The 13,514-nt window shown below is 35.3% G+C and overlaps 4 protein-coding genes across 7 annotated transcripts in view; 2 read left to right on the forward strand and 2 right to left on the reverse strand.

Annotated features, from left to right (window-relative positions):
- The window catches only part of LOC145945978 (uncharacterized), a 216,783-nt gene extending 212,754 nt beyond the window's left edge, over positions 1–4,029 (forward strand). For both annotated transcript variants that reach the window (XM_083055304.1, XM_083055303.1), the window contains exon 6: positions 1,697–4,029. In XM_083055304.1, coding sequence (XP_082911430.1) covers positions 1,697–1,773 — 77 coding nt within the window. In that variant the 3' untranslated portion in view covers positions 1,774–4,029. The remainder of the gene's footprint in view (positions 1–1,696) is intronic.
- Positions 1–10,041, reverse strand: part of LOC145945982 (uncharacterized) — a 76,289-nt gene extending 66,248 nt beyond the window's left edge. The window contains exons 1-2 of one of the 2 annotated variants that reach the window (XR_014426951.1): positions 9,606–10,041; positions 8,078–8,978 (exon numbers count right to left, since the gene is read on the reverse strand). The gene's annotated coding sequence lies outside the window, so the exon portion shown is untranslated. Of the gene's footprint in view, positions 1–8,077 lie in introns of both variants that reach the window. The other variant, XM_083055310.1, reaches the window with a different exon arrangement.
- A 130-nt stretch (positions 10,042–10,171) lies between these two features.
- On the forward strand, positions 10,172–11,650 carry LOC145945977 (nucleoporin Nup35-like). 2 transcript variants are annotated; one of them, XM_083055301.1, is made up of 3 exons: positions 10,172–10,310; positions 10,524–10,634; positions 10,715–11,650. In XM_083055301.1, exons 2-3 carry the CDS (start codon positions 10,524–10,526, stop codon positions 11,567–11,569), a joined length of 966 nt encoding a protein of 321 aa, XP_082911427.1. In that variant the 5' UTR covers positions 10,172–10,310; the 3' UTR covers positions 11,570–11,650. The 2 variants fall into 2 exon arrangements, with proteins under 2 accessions (XP_082911427.1, XP_082911428.1); XM_083055302.1 differs by lacking the exon at positions 10,524–10,634 and having other exon boundaries at positions 10,181–10,310.
- A 456-nt stretch (positions 11,651–12,106) lies between these two features.
- On the reverse strand, positions 12,107–13,457 carry Hou (GID complex subunit 8 homolog protein Houki). Its single transcript, XM_083055810.1, has 3 exons — positions 13,037–13,457; positions 12,555–12,949; positions 12,107–12,489 (listed from the first exon to the last, which is right to left on the reverse strand). Exons 1-3 carry the CDS (start codon positions 13,158–13,160, stop codon positions 12,316–12,318), a joined length of 693 nt encoding a protein of 230 aa, XP_082911936.1. The 5' UTR covers positions 13,161–13,457; the 3' UTR covers positions 12,107–12,315.
- Between the last annotated feature and the right edge of the window lie 57 nt (positions 13,458–13,514).

Genomic DNA, 13,514 nt, shown 5'->3' on the forward strand with positions numbered 1-13,514 from the left:
ATTATAATTAAGATATAACACGAAGTTATGCATTTCTAATTATAAATTTTAAAAAATGTCTTATTTTAAACTTCGTGATTAAAACATTCAGAAATGTTTCAAACTCAACTTAGAAAACTATTTTTAATAAAAACTTCTTTTAATTAACTTGAACACACACAAAATACAAATAAAATTAGATTAGATCTGAACAAATTAAATATCAAATATTAATGATTTCATAAATTATAATATTTAGTAAAATATATGTTAAAAAAACATCATAACATTATTTTTCTTTTTTAAGACGTCTTAATCTGGTCTGAATTATAATTGTTTTATGCTTGTAAATCAATGCGAATTTAATTAATGCGTAATTCCAGAAAAAATGTACATGTATTGCGACAGTGAGACATCCCTCGATTTTTTTCCAACATTTTCCAACACTTTTCACGCGCTTGCAAATTTCCGTAATAGACGCACGAATCGAGAAAACGCGAGCCGCAATGAATCATCGATCGCGAAGCACTGGAGTGGCGGAAAAATGAAAAATTTACTTAGGTCAAGCTCTTTGCGCGGAGCTATAAATCCCAATTTTATAATACTTGGCGCTCGCGTTGAATTATTATTCCGCTAACGGATTTGATTTACCAAAGAATTGCGTGGCAATCGGGCTGCACCGCGATTGTAAAATATATTACGATATATTTTGCGTTTATTTCTTTATCTTTTTTTGCAAGCGAGAGACCCGCGGTTTTTTCTACGAGCTTACCTCGACCGGAAACAAACCGGAGGTAATTTCGCAGTCGCGTGAACGTTGAATGCGCGTCGTATTAAAGTAGACGTTTTACCGAAAATATTTTGCGATCTAAATACCGCGATTGTAAATATACAGCATATTTTTTTGCACACCGGTTTCGCCTGGTGGCGAAATTCGAGCGAATATTTATATTTTATTAATAACCATTCGAGCGGATATTTATATTTATTTCGGATACGAGTATAAATACGAGTATAAATACGCGTCGTCAATTTTGCGCGATATGTATATTATAAACGCGAAAATAATTCCAAAGGTCCCGCCTGTCGAAGATCTCACAATAACAAGCAATGAGGAGTATACCAGCGGATTATAAAGCCCTAAGTATTAAAACGCGAATCCTCGTATAAGCGCGTACACGGCATTCGGCATTAATCACAACGGAAAACTAATTGCACGATGCTTTAATCCGCGATAGTGCTATCGCCCGAGTACCGCAATAAAAACTGATTAATTACAGCCACACTGTATTCAAATCCCAAACTAAATTACCGCAAGAACGAGGCTCGGGCTTCACGAAATGAGTACGTGGGGATATAGTTCGGCGTTCTCCGAATTAACCGTTTAAGGGATGCGCATCGCAAATTCGCTACAATCCTCTCCCTATATCCTATTTCGAGCGAGTATTTTCGCCGACAGCTGTATTCCGCTTCCGCGAGATCCCATTTTTTCCGACACCGCATTTCGCGTAAATATATATACGTATATATATATATCTTCAATTTTTAACATTTCGAAGCATTGATTAATCTTTGATGCTGTCCAAAAAAATTACGTTCGTCCGGGCCAGGATATTTTTTTCTATACTCTCGCGAACAAAAGCGACTTTACGGGGACGAATAACGGGGGGAAAGAGAGAGGCTAATAATGAATATATTTTGTCTTTTCATGTTTCAGGAACCGCGAGCGTCGCAGTCGAGTGGACGATCCTCGTCATCGGACTCGTCCTCGTCACATCGATCGCCATCGCGTGATAATAACGATGAATCGTTTTCCTTTCTACCCCCATCCACCCTCACGTTGCTTCCTAATCATGTAAACGTTAGGAGAGAGATCGGTTTCACCCTTACTACTAATTCCTAATTCGCGTAATCGTAAAAAGAAAAAAAATAAAATAAACGCAATACCGATAATGCATATATAATTGTAAGTGTACGTCCAGTTTACGCGTATGTCGGTGAAGTCTTACACTACGTGCGCTCTAGGCTCTAAATGTATTCTCGTGCACGAAGGGAGGAGGGGGAGGAGACAGCTCTCTCTCTCTCTCTCTCCCTCCCTCCCTCGCGTTTGTTTAGATCGTCCAAGGTTCTCTCTCGCGAGGAAAATCGTGAAGGACGATGTCGGAGTCGCCATCTCCTATATCGCTTTCCACACACAGAGAGAATTTTCTCTTAGAATTTACCCGGAAAATCATGGTATTGGAAAGAATTTTATGAGAATTTCTCTGATTAATATTTATCAAAATAAAAATAATAATATCTATTATACAATAAAATCTAAAATATGTTTGATTAATTTTACTATGCAGTTTAGTCAAATTAATCAAACATGTTTTATATTCTATTGTGATAGATATTATTATTTTTCTTGTGATAAATATTAATCAGAGAAATTCTGATAAAATTCTTTCCATACCCCAATTACCATGATTTTCAGGATAAATTCTAAGAGAAAATTCTCCCAGTGCAGAAATACGTCAATGTTATTCTTACTACGATTTTTACAAAGGATTTTCTATTTTCACGACATATCATTTTCATTCTCACAACGATCTTCCCTCACCTGGGTACGTTGGTCTCTCGGGCCCCCCTTTTGCGGTCCCCCCTCGTCGCGAATGCGCTTTTACCGGAATCGCTATCGTCCACCCTCTTCTACGGTCGCCATTTTCCTCCCTCAGCGATTTCTTCGTACAAAGCAGAGTTAATGATAGTCGCGAAGGCGGCCGCGAAACAGATTTTTTTAAATATATATATTCACACACGGTGGATAAATCGTTCGAGTGATTGCGAAATATGGATGAATTGAAAAGGAATTTATGGAAATTTATTTTGCAAAATTATGAATATCCAATCTTCGATGCTTGATTTCGAAGATTAAATATTTAACTTCGGAAAAAAAAAAAATTAATCGTAAAAACAGTTCCACACTTTTCTTGATTTTCGTCTATCTTTTGCAGCGCGCGATAATAGCGTTTGATGAAACACTTTCTTAAAATTTTTCTCGTTTCCGTTTTTACCATCTATTATACATTATATTATATATTTAGTTAACCGTGTTACCCCGCGAGTTATAATTTTCCCTCCGGCTTTAATTTCCGATATAACTCTCTCGATCGGTAAAGCTAGGTCGAATGTTGCTAAGAAAGTAGCTAATGAGTACTATTGTAAGTGTAATATAATATTCTAGACAATATGGTACATCCTGAAATATAGATTTAAAAAAGAAATGCGTAAAGAAGAGAAAGAACATTTGTTAAAGGAATATATAGCAATCTTTATCGAGCGCTATTATTACGCATCACCGTGTACAACATCGCGCAACAATCGATTCTCGCGACTCGCTTGGGAGTAGTCTTTTTTTATAACGAGAGCCTTTTGTGTTGTAAAACGACCGTAAGTCACAGGTCGTTCGCATCGCAACGCGATTGAGTTGAAGTCCCACTCGATGAACCCAGCACGTGAAACGCTTAATCGGGTCGCTGTCGTCCCTCTTCTGACTAATTGTAAGGCATAGTTAATCTCATATCGGATATATGTCACGCGTACGGAATTACTATCGTATTTTCGATCGATATTGAAATATCCCGGTGCGGACGCGAGCGCGCGCGCGCACGTCGACCGAACCTAGGACGAGGAAACACGGACCTCCACTTAGGCTCGTCCGTAACGTGTCGTCGTAATTAACAATAACGCGTAATCCCCCGAACCGGACATCGGACATCAGTAAGCGCCGCTTGAATCGGTATTTTTCTTGTTCAGACGAGGCCAATTACACGAGGGAATTACACCAGGTGTCAAATAATATCCGCGACATTCATCGAACGTGTATGTGTGAAATTTCTAAGGGTAAATTATTCATCAAATTCGAATTTAAAGAGGAAGCAATTATTTTAAGCCGTAAAAGAATACTACACAGAGATCATTTTCTCTTAGAATGGTATGGAAAGAATTTTATGAGAATTTCTTTGATTAATATTTACACAATAAAATATAATAATATCTATCATATAAAATATAAAATATAAAACATGTTTGATTAATTTTACTAAAAGTATAATAAAATTAATCAAACATATTTTATATTTTATTGTAATAGATATTATTATTTTTCTAGTGATAAATATCAATCAGAGAAATTCTCATAAAATTCTTTCCATACTATATTGTCCCACGATTATCATGATTTTCAGGATAAAGTCTAAGAGAAAATTTTATCTGTGTATAAAAAACAAATTTCAGAATCATTTTTAATAATATAAATAATTATATACATTGTATATAATTATATAAATAATTTTAAAACATGTTTGATGAATTTTACTAAACTGCATAGTAAAATTAATCAAACATCTTTTATATTTTATTGTGATAGGTATTATTATTTTTCTAGTGATAAATATCAATCAGAGAAATTCTCATAAAATTCTTTTCATACCATATTGTCCCACGATTATCATGATTTTCAGGATAAAGTTTAAGAGAAAATTTTCTGTGTATAAAAAACAAATTTCAGAATCATTTTTAATTATATAAATAATTATATACGTTGTATATAATTATATAAATAATTATAAAACATGTTTGATCAATTTTACTAAACTGCATAGTAAAATTAATCAAACATCTTTTATATTTTATTGTGGTAGGTATTATTATTTTTCTAGTGATAAATATCAATCAGAGAAATTCTCATAAAATTCTTTCCATACCATATTGTCCCACGATTATCATGATTTTCAGGATAAAGTCTAAGAGAAAATTTTCTCTGTGTATAAAAAACAAATTTCAGAATCATTTTTAATTATATAAATAATTATATACACATTGTATATAATTATATAAATAATTATAAAACATGTTTGATCAATTTTACTAAACTGCATAGTAAAATTAATCAAACATCTTTTATATTTTATTGTGGTAGGTATTATTATTTTTCTAGTGATAAATATCAATCAGAGAAAGTCTCATAAAATTCTTTCCATACCATATTGTCCCACGATTATCATGATTTTCAGGATAAAGTCTAAGAGAAAATTTTATCTGTGTATAAAAAACAAATTTCAGAATCATTTTTAATTATATAAATAATTATATACGTTGTATATAATTATATAAATAATTATAAAACATGTTTGATCAATTTTACTAAACTGCATAGTAAAATTAATCAAACATCTTTTATATTTTGTTGTGATAGGTATTATTATTTTTCTAGTGATAAATATCAATCAGAGAAATTCTCATAAAATTCTTTCCATACCATATTGTCCCACGATTACCATGATTTTCACGGTAATTTCTAAGAGAAAATTCTCTCGGTGTACTTTTTATACTTATAATAGAAACAAAGTGCGTGCAAATAGATTTTTCTTTTTGAAATTTTATCGCGCATTTTATTTTGTACAAGTTATTTCCTCAAGAAATAGAGTATTATTTAAATTTTATCCATAGAGGATTCGCTCCACGACCACTCGTGAACTTTATTAGATAATGACTCGGGGATAGAGTTTTCGCCGCCTAGCACATTACGGCTACCTGGCGAGCACTATTAAGGTCATTTTACCCCGTCGCTGTATACAATCGATTCGAGATGATTTTATCGCAAGCTCGTCCGCGTAAGCTCGCAAGAATGGCGGAGAAAATACAAAATATATCGATACAGTATCGAAGTATATGAAAGTATAGAAAAATAGCATAAAACCGGAAAATCACCATCAGCAATCCGAACATTATGAATCGTCGACGCCGATCGATAATCGCAATTACACCCGGATATATCTCGACTCCGTGGCGCATTTTCGACTTGAAAAAAAAAGACTAAGTACTCCGAGCGATATGCGCTATATGTTATTGCCTTACGCGGGCAATATATGTATATAAATAACAAGAAAAATGTTATTATGATTGAAAGTCGTAAATAGTGATTACGCGAATGGCGAAGCCTATGGAACGCAACCGCGAGAGTACTCGACATAAAAAAAAAAAAAAATGCGACAGAAAAAAATGACGCATGCTCTCAATATGAGCATCTCCCCCCTTCCCGCCATACGCTTTCACGGGAGGAAAATATGCGACGCAAATATTTGACGGAATGCTGCGTTTCAACGCGACAAATGGTGTACTTTCCTCGTAAAGTAAGAGAGATCCGTACCTCGCTCGAGAAAAGAGAGAGAGAAATTGACACACATATCTGAAAGAAAAGAAGACTCTCGCGATTTTTCGATGCCGCAACATTTTTTTATTCCGCGTGATTTAACACTGGAAAGAGCGGCGGAGTCGAATAATAAAAAGTTTTGAATCGAGATGCCAATGAAAAACACAAACTCATCGCATCCGGCTTTCCGTATGTATATAGACGACAGACTTTTTCTCTTTGTGTATCTTTTGCCGACGAAAAATCTTATAAACGAGTCTTACTCGTCGATTGAATAATAGAGAAACAAAAATAAAAAGTTATCGATAATCTATCGATAAAAAACGATAAGGTTTCATAATTCTTCCATAAATATAAAAAAAAAAAAGAAGGAATATTGGAATTTTCTCAAAAGCATCCTTTAGCAGCTTTCCCATCAACTTTTATAAAAGCGGCAAAAGAAGAAAGAAAAAAAAAGCGTGCTTTCTAATAATTAAAAATTTTTCTTGTAATTAAAAATTATTTTATATATTTATATAATTAAATTTAATTTAAAAAATTATTTTATATTAAGTTAAATTTAAGAAATAAATAATTTTATATAATATATTTTATTATTTTTGTACTAGTCTCTTATTATGTCATAACTTATAATAATGCTAATTGTAAGTGTGATAAATTAGGACGTTTCCTCGCTCTTTTCAGGGTTGAAACGCGAATAGACAGCGGCGTACCTGTATATTATTATTTCCGAATCAACGTAAGCATTTCGATACGCTCAAGATAGATATCTTTTCGATATATTTTTCGTATAGACAAAGTATGTATTTTGCATTGTAATCTCATGCGTAAAGCGCGTTAAAAAAAAAATTGGAAGCTGCGCAATTCGCGCGAGACGCTGTGTTTAAGGCTCCTGGGTGCTCACCGCGGCCTTATTGGAATCGTGACGTCAGAGGCGAGAAAGCACACGCTATTTTTTTTTAGATGCCATTTTTAAATAAAAACATATTTGCATAAAATAACACTTAAGATCTCTTTAATACACTTGTAAAAAACGCCGAAAACTATTCTTTTCCCTTGACAGTCAATCAACAACCCTAAAATGATCGAGATATCAGACTTTGACACATGCGGAATGACTGCGCATGTGCAAAGACCAGACGGACTGGGCCTCATAATATTACATTTTACAGCTGTTGATCGATTATAAAGGGAAGAGGATAGTTTTCGGCGTTTTTTAGAAGTGTATTAAAGAGATCTTAAGTGTTATTTTATGCAAATATGTTTTTATTTAGAAATGGCATCTAAAAATTTTTAGCGTGTGTTTTCTCGCCTCTGACGTCACGATTCCGACATGGTCCGCAAGGTACCAGGAGCCTTAATCGAATAGAAACAAAACGCGTTTCATACGAAGTAGTGCATTAAGGCCCTTAATACGTGTCATATTACGAGAATAAGTGTTTACAAGCCTGTGTAAATATGTACATAATTTTCATCGTTATTAAAATTATTCACTATTATAACATTGTCGAATGTCATTTTGCTTCTCTTTCCCAAATTCCTGTGTTATAATTATTTTATAGAAATAGTCTCCCCTTTTTTATAATTATATTATAAAAATATTTTGTCTTTTTTTTCTCTCTTTTCTCTCGTACGAAAGCTTTTTTCTTTTAATCATTTATATATATCGCACGCTCAATTAATACTATTATAAACAGAAAGAGTTTATATTTTATTAATTTTTTAATAATAGAGAAAATAAGATTTATTCGTTTTGCTTGCAATTCCCAGAAATTTCTGCACTTGAAATGAGATAAATGTATGTGTATATTTTAACGTGAAAAAGAAAGAGAAAACAAAGAATCTCACAATCAATGTAGAAAGTACAAGCGAAACAAACGTATAAATAAAATAACGACTCACTTTTTGTTGCAATATTCCTGCTTCTAATCCACTGATTTCCGGAAGAAGCAGATATTTATTCCATTTCCGGAAGCCACTATTCACTGCTGATTGACACAGGAATACGATGGATATTCCCTCGTTCGATCACACAATTTCAATCCGATATATCACTTTCCGCGTTGTATCTCGCACAATTTGCGTCATACACACTTTTCGAATTTATTCGCGAAACTCGCCGATATTCGGACAACTTCGTCTCGGTTCGGCTCGCCTCGAGTATCACGGAATTATCGCGCAAAATATATCCATCTCACTTGCATCGAATTTTCGAAGAATAAAACTCGGGAGGCGAAATCAACGTCTTGAATAGCGACGAACATCCTCGCGTTCGATCGTTCGCACTTGATATTTTCCGTCTCCGTATCACTTTTCACGCACGTGCGCGTCCACGCGAGACGCTTCGAATCCGACGACGAAGCTGTCGCTTCTCGGAATCGTTCGGCTCGTCTCGGGCGGCGTCGGAATCTCGCGCGCCGCGAAGCCGCCTGCAGACAACTCGATTTCGGCGTCGAATTTTTTCGCAGAATAACGTCGCGACGAGCTGCCGGAGCCGAATCCGGCAATTCCCCGATGGAAAGGGACGAAGGTTTCGCCGCTTCGAACCGTCGACGGCTCCGACTTTGCACCGATACTTTCACTCTTCGCGTTATTTTCCGCGCTACTTCGCGCGTCGTATGCCATCTTCGAACCCGTCCGCGAAACTGTCGCGTCGCTCGACTCGCTTCGGGCGGCCTCGGCATCGTTCGGCTCGCTTCGGGCCGCCGCGGCATCGCACGATATCATGTTACATGTTTCTGACAAGTTTTTTCCTCCGTTTTGAAAGGATTATTCCGCGCCACGGATTCTCGAGGTGTAGAAACTAAAGAAATAAAGCCGCGAAAATATATCTTTTCGAGATTGAACTTTTCGTTTTGATAAAGTACGGAAATAAATTCGGAAAAAAATCACGGGCCGACCGTTTGCTCCATACATTTTCATATCCCGATTTTTCGAAGAATTTCGAGCCGCGATAGATTTTCGAGTTTAATTAATAGAGAATAGAAACACACATAATTTCGTAAATACATCTTTACGAGATTGAACGGAAATAAATTCAGAAAAACTGCGGGCCGGTCATTTGTACATTTTTATGTCTCGATATTTTTGAGAATTTCTCTCTCTCTCTCTCTCTCTCTCTCTCTCTCTCTCTCTCTCTTTCTCTCTCTCTCTCTCTCTCTCCCTCTCTCTCTCTTTCTCTCTCTCGATAAAATGTCGAGTTTAATTAATGGAGAATAGAAAAATATAATCTCGTAAATACACATCTTTTTGATCAACCTTGGCGAAATTACACGACGTTGAATTGTTTTAATCTTAGAAAGCACGGAAATAAATTGGGAAAAATCGGAGGCCGGCCATTTGCTAGCACCGTACATTTCCATGTCTGAATTTCGTAAGAATTTCGCGCCGCGATAGATTTTCGAGCTTAATTAACTAATCTAATGCTTGCCTGACGAAGATTCTCGCTTTCGGAGCCATCGATTGCGCGATTCGACGTAAATATTCTCACTTTTCGCGTTACTTTTCACTCCTTCGTCAGGAGCATCTCGCGAACTCGACCGTTGACCGAAGACTGTTCGCGACTTGCATCGTCACTCGAACTCGCTTCGATCGCGATCACTTTCATAGATTTGCAATTACTTTTTCACATTGTTAAAATGGAAAGTTTTATGCCTGTGTATTCCTAATGAAACGCGTTTATCGACAGATTTGTTTAATACTACTTGTTTTTCTCTTATATTGTTAATAAATGATTATTTATCGAAATAAGAGGAGAATGTTTAAACCTGATCACGTGATCACTTTTACACCGGCTGCCTCAAGGCGCGTATACAACTCTTTTGTAGTTTCTTAGGATTTCAATTGCGTCTGATTGGCTGCCTATCTTGGTGGCCCATTTACAAAATTGTACGAGTGCGTTCGGAAATCTATTTCTCGAAAGGTGAGTAGCCTTCATCGACCAATCAGGACGAAGAGAATCTTTCTTCCTTCTCTTTCCAATGGGCGAGCAAATATACTACTTTAGATTTTCAAGCGGCAGAGTTATCTCACGTGATAAAAGTACAAACGCGGTTTTTAATTTTTTCCAACTAATAAGATAGTATACGTTAATCACTATAACGCTTCAAAAAATTGCTTAGAAGAAATTTTTAACGTAAGTAACTAAATAATTGAGATATTTTAAATTTAATTATCCAAAATGTTAGCTAATATAACCTAAAAGGTATACATTTTGAAAGTGTTTATGCTCCGTTTTATTTAAATTGATGATTATACGTGAACATTTTTTTTTTTTAGAATGAAGAAGGTAAAATTAATATTACTAACCCCTAAATATTCTATTATCTGAACATTATCATTTTGTTAGATGGAGCCCATGACCCTGGGATCACCGATGAGTAGTCCTATACAAAGTCCTGGCACTCCAGGAGGTTCTTCGGCGTATTTGCCAAGTTTTCTCTTGGGTGATACAAACACTGTTAGAATATAATCTCTTATATTAAATTTAAAATGTGTAGTACTGCATTTGCTAACGCTTATTTATCTTTAAACTTTCAGCCAACAAAGGTCGGCGTAATGAGCCCTCAAGAAAATCCACGCCATTTAAATATAACCAATGCCAGTGTGATATCAGCAGCTTCCTATGGAACTCCAGACTATCGATCTAATCGTCAAAAGGCAGTGTTTGGAAACACTACAACTTCCAGTACACCACAGATGAGCACAAAGAATCATACCGGAGGACCACCGACGCGTGGACTGTTTGACAGTTTGGAAATGCCGCAGGTGTCATCGCCATATGTGTCGACTACAATTCGACCTGTCACGCCTACGTCTGTAAATCAGACCAGACTCATGACGAGCACGATAAATAGTCCATTGCTGTTTCCAGACAGTCCTATAAATATAAACACGAGCGAGTCACAAAGTTTGCTGCAATGGGTAACCGTCTTTGGTTTCTTACCAAGCGATATCAACGCTGTTCTGTCCCATATTTCCAGTAGAGTTCGTATAGTGGACAGACACCTGGCTCCGCAGCCTCAAAGCAATTGGATACACTTGAAATGTGCATCGGAGCAGGAAGCACAGAGAGCTCTTACGTGCAATGGCAGTATCGTTTCCGGCTCCATTATGATCGGTGTCATACCGTGCACAGATGAGGGTGTTATTTTAGGTTGCGCAGACAAAGAGAATCGTACTAAACTGAATGGAAGCATGAGATCACATTCAATGAGCAGAATCGAGCGCTCTCCGTTTAATGTATCAGCTACTATGAAACGACGAAAGTTAAGATCTTTGGCAGCGGGTTATAATCAACATTTTAGTCCACAAACCGCACAAACACCAGAGAATGTTCCACAAAGATCATCTGGTTTAGTTTCCAGAGCAATGGAATATGTATTTGGTTGGTAGTTTATTTATTTTTTAATATTAAAAATTTTTTTTTTTTGATAATTGATAATTGATAAATATACTCTTTTTCTGAATATACTATCAGATAAATAGTTACACAAAAGAAAGGGAATTATAAAAAAGATATCTTAACCTTCCAAAAGAACATTTTTAACTCTAGCATGCAATTATTGCTCTATTATTCTTAAAATTTTTTTTGATTATTTTGAAAATTATTATGTTCTCTCTATGATATGATGAAAATGTAATGTCTATTATTTTTTTTAAATATATTACTACATATCTATATTATATACATTTGTACATATCTTTATAATTAAACAGAATGACTAAAAGTCAGAGAAGTAATGTATAAGATTAAATGTCTTTTTTTGGATGTCATGCATTACTGGATAATGTTGTTAATTCTATAAAAAAAACTTGAAAATACTTTTAGCAATTTTTCTATATTATATTAATGTTAAATTCTAAGAAAAAAATTACAATATATAATTCTTATTTCTTACAACAATTATAATTATAATAATAATGTGCTACAGTGACAATTATTACATTCTTATTTTATAATTCATGTGTTAATAGTTCTATTCTCTAAATTATTTTCAAGATTAAAATTTAGATATAATTTTCTACAAAATATAAACAGCAATTTACACAAAATTACATTTTAAAGTCAATTTCAGATATTTATCTTATTTATAAATAAAACTGGGAAATTGTCTTCCCAGTCTTTGTCTACCACAAAATTACTTTTGCTCAATTGTAGCGCTACCTAAATCAGTCATCTTAGAATATTTAACTTTTTTCTTGTCTAATTCATCTTGAGCCCACAGTATCATCTTCAACAAATTACTGAGCCGAGGACTAGTCGATTCCCTATGTTCCATCTTCAATATAGCAGCATTCAGTTCGCTTGCAATCTATATAGCGAGAAAAATTAAGAATTAATTTGCAATAATAATTTAGCAAAATAAATTTAACTCACTTTTTGTCTGTGCGTTGGATGTAAAAGATCACTGAAAGGACTCTTGTGTGGTTCGTCGAAAGCCAACAGTGCCAAGGTACGTTCTAACTCGCACAATATATTATCATCCGACTCTCCAGCTTCGCTAAGTTGATCCTGCGCAAACTGCAGCGCTTCCTCGACTCTACCAGTGCGTATCAATTCAATCAGATGCAATTGTTGCAGATGAAAGTAGAGATATCTATCGTTATCCAACAATTCAGGATGCAGTTGGTTCACCAAATCCGTGGCTTCTTGAATACGACCATTTTGTATGGCATCTCGAATACGAATCCTCTCATCCAAAGAGCTCAATTCTACCGTTGGACCCACTCCTGATTCCTGTTGGAACTTCTCAGCAGCTTCCTTGAATCCTTCTGTAAGAAAACATTTATTTTCCTAAACAAATCACTTACACAAATAAGATCATGAGAGAAAGAGAAAGAGAGGCTCAAGTTTCCCACCTGTCACCAGATAATTCATGATTAGATTATTCATTGACAGTTTTTGCATGTAAGCAGTCTCCTCCAGCTTCACCACCCATTCGTCCTTAAGTAGGTTGTCGTCTCCTTTCTCAGATAAGCTCATTATCTTTGGAGAATTCGGCTTGACAAGTCTCAAATTTTATAAAAATACTTATAACATTATTATCTGTCCGATGTCAGAGTTCTCGAAACAGCTCGCAATAACAGCTGATTCGCTCGAAACGCGAAAGCGCAATCAAAACAAAGGCAATTGTCACTTGCCAAGCACAATTCTACGTTTTACTGGAAAAAAAATTCGCACAACGGAAAACGTGGACGAAATATTTGCCGGAATAAAAGTGCCTTTACGACCCACAGATATTCTAAACAATACTTGCTGTCCTTAATAAGGAAATCGGAGCAAAATTGTGGCCTTAGAATACGTAAAAAAAAAAAGAGTAAACAACGAAACTTGTCA

This window comes from Prenolepis imparis, unplaced genomic scaffold (genome assembly GCF_030444845.1).
Source record: "Prenolepis imparis isolate NDT839.2.m4 unplaced genomic scaffold, iyPreImpa1.0 SCAF_15, whole genome shotgun sequence".
Classification (NCBI taxonomy): domain Eukaryota; kingdom Metazoa; phylum Arthropoda; class Insecta; order Hymenoptera; family Formicidae; genus Prenolepis; species Prenolepis imparis.

Coding starts and splice junctions, on each gene's coding strand:
- LOC145945977 (XM_083055301.1), top strand. CDS start 10,524: ATGGAGCCCATGACCCTGGGATCACCGATGAGTAGTCCTATACAAAGT. Junction 10,635..10,714: donor TCTTGGGTGATACAAACACT/GTTAGAATATAA, acceptor TTAAACTTTCAG/CCAACAAAGGTCGGCGTAAT.
- Hou (XM_083055810.1), bottom strand. CDS start 13,160: ATGAGCTTATCTGAGAAAGGAGACGACAACCTACTTAAGGACGAATGG. Junction 12,950..13,036: donor CATGAATTATCTGGTGACAG/GTGGGAAACTTG, acceptor GTTTTCTTACAG/AAGGATTCAAGGAAGCTGCT. Junction 12,490..12,554: donor ATCCAACGCACAGACAAAAA/GTGAGTTAAATT, acceptor CTCGCTATATAG/ATTGCAAGCGAACTGAATGC.